Source organism: Sciurus vulgaris (assembly GCF_902686455.1).
Source record: "Sciurus vulgaris genome assembly, chromosome: 6".
Lineage (NCBI taxonomy): Eukaryota > Metazoa > Chordata > Mammalia > Rodentia > Sciuridae > Sciurus > Sciurus vulgaris.
In genome coordinates, this window is record NC_136466.1 from 144,457,017 (window position 1) to 144,465,256 (window position 8,240).

General features: G+C 35.8%; 1 protein-coding gene across 3 annotated transcripts in view; it reads left to right on the forward strand.

Annotated features, from left to right (window-relative positions):
* The window catches only part of ZFR (zinc finger RNA binding protein), a 77,695-nt gene extending 75,809 nt beyond the window's left edge, over positions 1 to 1,886 (forward strand). For all 3 annotated transcript variants that reach the window (XM_079144485.1, XM_079144483.1, XM_079144484.1), the window contains one exon: positions 356 to 1,886. In XM_079144485.1, coding sequence (XP_079000611.1) covers positions 356 to 535 — 180 coding nt within the window. In that variant the 3' untranslated portion in view covers positions 536 to 1,886. The remainder of the gene's footprint in view (positions 1 to 355) is intronic.
* Positions 1,887 to 8,240: the final 6,354 nt, after the last annotated feature.

Below are 8,240 nucleotides of genomic sequence, written 5' to 3' on the forward strand. Positions count from 1 at the left end.
ATGCTTAACCACTAAACCACATCCCCAGCCCTTTTTTTCTAAGTTGCTGAGGCTGGCTTTAAACTTAATCCTCCTGCCTCAGCCTCCTGAGCCACTGGAATTACAGGTGTGCACACCACACCCAGCGGGGAATTTGTTTTTTAACTTAATGTTTCAGAAAGCAACATGCACATAGAAAAGTCTGGAAATGAAAACATCAGAGCACATAGATTTCAGTTCTGATGATTAGTTGTGAAACTGATTCATTCAGGGTGTATATTTCATTGAACATGCTTTAAAAAAAAGTTTAAATGGAATAAACATAAGAATATTTTAGTTTTAAAAATTAACTCTAAATTCTGACTCTTTGTTACAGTTTGCATTGAGACTCCTTGCATTCCGCCAGATACATAAAGTTCTAGGCATGGATCCATTACCCCAAATGAGCCAGCGTTTTAACATCCACAACAACAGGAAACGAAGAAGGGACAGTGATGGAGTTGATGGATTTGAAGCTGAGGGGAAGAAAGACAAAAAAGATTATGATAACTTTTAAAAAGTTTCTGTAAATCTTCAGTGTTAAAAACAACAGGTGCCAGTTTGTTGGCTGTTTTTCATTCATAATAATGTCTACTTTGAAAATTTTATCAAGAATTTAAGAATTTCATGGAAGAACCAAGTTTTTCTATGGCATTAAAAACTTAATGTACAGTGTTAGGTATTATATGAATGGAAAGACACCAGAAAAAAAATTGTGCTCCAACTAGCGAAAAAGAGGTTCTCGGTTTTTTTTCCCCATCATTTTGGTTTTATTTACTGATTGCCCTAGTTCCCCCTATTTTTGTGTCTTTTATTAACTAGTGCATTGTCTTATTAAATCTTTACTGTATTTAATGCAGGATTTGTGCTTCAGTTGCTCTGTGTATTTGGATATTTTTATTTAGAGGTTTTGTTTGCTCTTTGACGTTAGTTGTTAAGTTACTTTGTGTTATAGATGATATCCTTTACCCCTTAATATTTTACAGCAGTACGTTTTTTTGTAACGTGAGACTGCAGAATTTTTTCCTTTTGTTACTGTATGTGAAGGATTACAACACAAAAAGTTATCCTGCCATTCGAGTGCTCAGAACGAAATGTTTCTGCAGATCTTGTGGCATTTGTCTCTAGTGTGATATATAAAGGTGTAATTAAGACAGATTTCTGTTAATCTAATCAAGTTTGCTGTTAGTTGTGCATTAGCAGTATAAAAGCTAATATATACTATATGGTCTTGCAACAGTTTTAAAGCCTCTGCATAATTGATAATAAAAATGCATGACATTTTTGTTTTTAATAGACTTTTAAAATTATAATTTTAGGTTTAACACGTAGATCTTTGTACAGTTGACTTTTTGACATAGCAAGGCCAGAAAATAACTTTCTGAATATTTTTTTTTCTTCTGTGTAAGTGGAAAGGGCATTTTTCACATATAAGTGGGCTATTATTTTCAGAAGAAGCTTATCATTGTGCAACTAACAACGAGCCCTTAATTATGGTGACAGTTTCTTTTTGGTGTGTGTGAGATTACTCTAGCAACTATTGACAGTATAACACAGTTGAATGATTCTCCCACACACACACCCTATCACCCAGATAATTTACAGTTCTATTAACAGTGAGATGGATAAAGTATTACTGATTTTAAAAATTAAGATTATCTAAGGGAAAAAAAAAAAAAAAAAAACAAAATTATTTGGTGTGGCCACCTTACATGCTAATGTCTTCTACAAATAACTAAATATCCTAGCAGTGGTGTAATGAAAAGTTACATCTTACTGTTGATGTATGTATGCTCTGGTACACAGATGTCATTTTGTTGTCACAGCACTACAGTGAAATACATAAATAAAAACTTAAATTCATATAATGACTTAACTGTATTATATATTAGAATTTATATCATAAACTACTTTTGCTTTTAAATGACTTATGCTTCAGTAAAATCATATTCAAATTTCTTGGGTACTACATATCGTTATTCCTAACATAAGTGCTGCCTTAGTGCATAATTACCAGAAACTTTTATAGTGTAATACTGTATTGGTTTTCTATGCTCATGGTTTTCTCCCAGACTTTTAGATGGCCAGGTAATTGTAAAATACTACTGGGGAAATAAACAGGAGACGTAGGCTTTTCTCCCATATCTTCTGTCGAAAACTATCTGTGTGACTTTGGCAAGCCTTTTTGTTTGTTTGTTTTTTATTTTTTGTTTGTTTTTTATAGTTTTCCACTAGAATTTTAGAATTTTTTCCCACAGTTCTCTTAAGAGGGAAGGAAGAGAATTAAACTTAATTGTGCACTGGTGACACACACCATACTAGTTTTTTTCTCTTTTTCCCTTTTAAAACTATTCATAACAAAGGCTTTATTGGTAGAATGCTTGCCTACTATGCTTGGTGCCCTGGGTTCAATCCCCAGCACCAAAATATAAATCAATAAACCTATTTATGATACGTGAAAGTGCCATACTGCTTATTTTCCACATGAGGAAACTGAAGTTCAGAATGCCTAAATGAAGATCATACATCTTCAGTATTTAATTGTTGAAATCGAGACTCGGATTTCAGCATTTATGGTCAACAACACTTTGCCAGACCGAGCCCATTACTGCAGTTATGTTCTAAATTTTCAGCCCACGTTTCAAAATTTTGCCTTTAGTTTGGGTGTCTTCATCCAGAAGTACTATTGATGCCATTTACATTTTTTACTAGATTAATTATTTCTGTATTAATTTTTTTGTTGTAGTTAACTATGGCTAAATCCACATTAACCATCTTGGACGAAAGAGCAACTTACTCTGTAGTAAAAAGAAGCGTTGGTTATCATCCTGCTATGCATGCTCAAACCAATTGTTTTGATAGTTAATATATTTACTAGTTATTCTCTGCATCTCAAACTGGCTTTCCCTGTTATTAGTGCATGCTTGTGTTACAATAATTTAATGATAAACAAAATAAATTTATTCTCACCTTGCCCTAATGATATAATGCATTCCAAATTAGATTTTTTTCTTTGTCCTAAGCACTATTATGTTTCTATTTCTTTGAATACCCTAGAATTAAAAATGCAAAATTATATAAACAACTTAGCAAAGAATCTGGTTTTTTTTTAAGTCAACAGTATTTAAAATCATTTTTTCATGCTTGTTAAAAAAATCTTGCAGGCCAGTTAGCTCATCTCGTACAGTTCCCGACTCTCATGCTGGAGGCCTGGGTTCGAGTCCCAGCACTCTGGGATTGTGGAAATAACAAACAAAAAAATCTTTTGCCATCAAATTTTTAAATAAAGGGCAAGTATTGTAGTGTCATACAAAGGTGATAATTTTCATAGCAGTCGTCTCACATTTGAGAGTCACCTGAAAGACATTTTAAAATTAAGATTTTTCAGCCCTAATTGCAGATTCTTATTGAAGAAGGCAAGAGTTAGCCTGAGAATCTTCATTTTAAGATGGATTTCTGTCAGGGTTGGTAGTACACACCTGTAGCCTGTACCCCAGCAACTCGGGACACTGAGACAGGTCAAGTTCATGGCCAGCATTAGCAATTCAGTGAGACCCTGTTTCAAAATATAAAAGACAGGGGACCTATGTGTGAGGTCCCTAGTACTGCCAAAAAAAAATCAGTAAGATAACTTCCTAATAACTATTTGAATGGATAGCATACATGCTATAAAAGTCAAAAGAGATAAAGTGGCATACAGTGTGGTAAGTATTCTACCTCGCCTTATTTTTAGTTGTCATTCTTCCAGGGGCAGTCAGTGTTGACTCCATGCTTCCTTTGTTTTGTACACAAATGACAGCGATGCTGTGTACATTATTTTGCACCTTCATATAATGTATTTTGGACATTGTTCCATATCTGTACACAGGAACTAACAAGCACTACAGAATCATTTTAAATTAGATACTTTTCTTTGATATAGGTGGTTCTCATACAGGTGGCCCATGGTTCATGCTTAAATAAATAAATAGCAGTGTTTTAAGTCATTTTACTAAATGACCTTTTCTAAAAAAGCAATCTTGGGGTCTGGGGATCTAGCTCAGTTGGTAGAGTGCTTGCCTGTCAAGCATAGGGCCCTGGGTTCATCCCCAGCACTGCCCAAAAAAAAAAAAAAAAAAAAAAAAAAAAATGCAAAAAAGCAATCTCCTGTGGAGCAAAAGGAATAAAGGGCTGAAGATAATTGTTAGTTATTTCATTCAAGATGACAACTGGAAAAGTCTTTTTAAATACGTTTTGTTTTGCTGATTCGAAGTATAAAAAGATGATTAATTTGATCTTAAAACCTGACTAATTACTTTTATACTTTTGACTTGGATAAAAATAAGCCTTGTAGAAATACAGGATAATTTCAAATAAGAACATTCCTTATGAGAAAATATCCAGGGTGTTGCCAAGTACCTCAAGCTTTGCTCTGAGCTGTTAAAAAAGTAAACTGTAGACCTGAGGATGTGGCTCAGTAGCAGAGTGTTTGTCTAGTATGAGCAATCCCCAGCACCCCACCAAAAAAAAAACCACTCACTTGAGTGTGGTCATCCACATTAGCTATAATCCTAGCTCTTCTGGATCCTGAAGCCAGAGGATCCCAAGTTCGAATACTGGGCTGGGGATGTAGCTCAAAGGTAGACCATGTGCCTAACATACACAAGCTCCTGGTACAATCTTTGTAGTATAATGTAGACAAATACTGAAGACCTGACTTTTGGCAAAGCATGATCTGAGGGGGTCATAGGGAAGTTAAAACCTGTATTTAGTGAGCTAGCACTGGAACTCTTAACAGAAAAAGTTTCTTGTCTGAATAACATCAAAATACGAGATGTACATAGTATAGTCCTCCTATACTTGGCATTGGTCACACCAGATCTGGAATGTGGTGTTCCATTCTGGGCATTAAGAATAAGATACTCGAGAGAATGACTAAGTGAATTTGTTTCTCTCCTTCCCCCCTGTTAGGAATCGGGCCCAGGGCCTAATACATCCTACTACTACATAACATCTACCACTGAGACCCCTTTCAAAAAATAAAAAGGGCCAAGGGTTGTAGTGTGGTGGTACAGTGACCCTGGGTTTGATCCCCACCCCCCACCAAAAATGGTTTCATGGCACCTAAGATACAGATATAAAATCTGGGGACAACTGGTGCTGTTTTGCTATTGCCTTAACGCTTGGCACTGAATTTTACATGTACATGCAATTTAAATGACCCATCATTCATCTTCCACGTTTTAGACTCTTCTCCTTTGTTAAAAATTATTTTCAAATCCTGTTTTTATCCAAACTCCAGTCTATACTAATCATCGTACAGCCCTTGTATATTCCTACTGGGGTCATCTGATCACTGCTACTCAGAAGCCTTTAAGGCAGGTTCAGTGGTGCAGGCCTATAATCCCAACCATTTGGGAGACAAGCAGGAGGATCACAAGTTTAACTTCAGCATTGGCAATCTAGCAAGACCTTATCGCAAATTTTTTTAAAGACCTTCAAACAACTTTGCATCACGGCTCAATAGCATATATTACTTCATCCTCACAACATTGCTATCAGTATTCATTACTTATGCGCAAGCTGAGGGTTAAGGCTAAGTAACTTACTGTTGCTATAAAAGGATTATCTGAATGATTCACATCATCAAAAAGCTTCATATTTGGGGAATTCTGTTGACTTAAGCCTGAGCTTTTAATACTAGGTACCTGTTATAGATAGATGCCTTTTAACAAAGCCTTTTTCTGTATAGGGTAGTAATGCTTAAGTATGCAAATAGATATTCCAGATATTCCAGCTTTGATCCAGTCCAAAAGACTACCCATCAGCCTTTTCTCTCTTATAAAGAACCTACAAAACTATATCTCTTTCCAAGGTCAGTGTTAAATAAGGTTAGGAAAAAGGAGGGGATTCCATATCCTTTGTTCTGCATTTTGACCTTTGGCAGAAAGTCAGAAAGTAAATACTTCAAATTTTAGTGTGTATGTAGCCAAATCTGTTTTAGGTACAATCGCTAAAGTTATTCTCAGTTCGGAAATTCTTCAGTCAAGTGATCAGGTGTTTGTTATGCATGAGGATACTTAATGTTCCTACATTTCATGAGAGAGACAACCACACAAAAACAATGGTGCAATTCCTTCGTAGGTAAGTTCAAGACAAATGTGGGGAAGGACTGTTGAAATAGAAGCAAGCTAGAACCTTAAGGAAATCTCATTTCAGAGATGAGACCAAAATCATTCATCTCAATAATCTCAGTAACATTGGAGCAACCTGCTTATCTTACTGTCTGGAAAAAAAATAATTAACATTGGCTATCCCTGGGATATGAGATCCTTCATGACTTTTTCACCTAATTCTGATTATTTTAAAATAAACATGGAATATTTTGGTAATAACACTATAATATCAGTTTTTTTTTAAGTATTAATGTGCAATTAAACATCCAGACAATTCTCATAGATAATCTCGAAATAAGTGAATAGTAGTTATATGAAGTCAGTTTTCTAACCTTACTAGTAATCAAATAAGGTCAAGTCTTTTGTCATTAGAAAAATATTGAAAATATTAAGGTCTAAGGTAGGAATACCAAGATCTCAACCAAGGAACACCAACATAGTTAACATGAATTAACTTTTGAGCCAGGCACAGAGGCACATGCCTGTAATCCCAGCAACCTGGGAGGTTGAGGCAGATTAGTGAGTGCAAAGCCAAGCTTTGGAAATTTAGTGAGGCCTAACCAATTTAGCAAGACCCTGTCTCAAAAAATAAAACAGGCTGGAAATGTGGCTCCAGTGGCTAAGCGCCCTGAATTCAATCCCCAGTAAAAAAAAAAAAAAAATTTTTTACCGGATACATGTATAAATGTATAAGTTCTAGTATATTTACTGGTACATTAACAACATAAGATTAGAAACAGTTGAAATGTCCGTCAAGGAGTTCAGTGAAATACAGCCCAACCATCTGAATGATATTAGAGACCAGTGATTCTGAAGAAAGCCCCATCCTTGAAACCCATTCCTCATTCAGTCTTTGTTACTTAGAAATGTTAGGAAAAGTTGAAAGAACTATGTAGTATGTTCAATGAAAAAAATAAGGTAAACCCATGTGTAGTCTCTGTTTTAATATGTATGCATATGTGTGTATATATGTACTGGGGGTTGGACCCAGGGACACTACTACTGTGCTAGATCCCTGGCCCTTTTTGTACTTTATTTTGAGACAAGGTCTTGCTAAATTGTTTAGGGCTTCACTGAGTTGCTGAGGCTGGTTTTGAACTTAAAGTCCTTCCGTCTTACCCTCCCAAGTCTCTGGGACTATAAGCATGCATCACTGCACATGACTTTATTTTTATTTTATTAGGATTACTAATCTCTAACTTCTAAGGTACCTATAATTTTCACCACTTAACAGTAATTAATAATTCTTAAATCATTACTACTTAATCATTTCTTTTTTAAAAAAAGTGTAAGTCAGGTGAGGTGGCATATGCCTGTAATCCCTGCTATCTGGGAGGCTGAGACAGGAGGATCACAAATTTGAGGCCAGCCTTGACAACTTAGGGATGCCCTGTCTCAAAATAAAAATAAAAAGAACTGGGAATATAGCTCAGTGGTAAAGCACCCCCGGGTTAAATTCCCAGTATTACAAAAATAAAATAAAAAAGATGTAAAGACCCTCCTAAGGATAGATTGCAACTCACAAAAATTGCAAAATCCTTTGCATGACATTCAAGGGTCATAAATGTACCTCCAACCTGTCCTTACAGTCTTGTTTTCCAGAACTCTCCACATTATAACCCACAGTGTGACAACGTCCAGAGCCAAGTGCTTGCTCTCACCTCTCTACACATTTGCACATGCTGGTCCTGATCCTGGTACTGGTTTCTCTTTGAGAGTTCAGCCTTTGTGAAGTCCTTTTCTGATTAAGAGTCACAAAAGCCTTTCCTTTGGGTGGGGAGAGGTGCCACGCTGATGATATGAGAAGACCAGGAGAAAAGTGGAGCAGAGATTTCTTTCTGAAAATGAATGGATTATTTCTCTTACCTCATGGTTCTAATGATTTTCTCAGTATTTTTTCGTGAGGTGAAAAAATGAATTGATTTCCCTCCACCCCTTTCTGGGCCCTCAGACTATTTAAACTTGTATAAGATATGTGCAGTCTGAGATTGCTTGCTTTACTTGGCTGCCCTCACAACCTATTCCAGAAACCAGGTGGATGAATGGTGAACAATAGACTCTAGTATT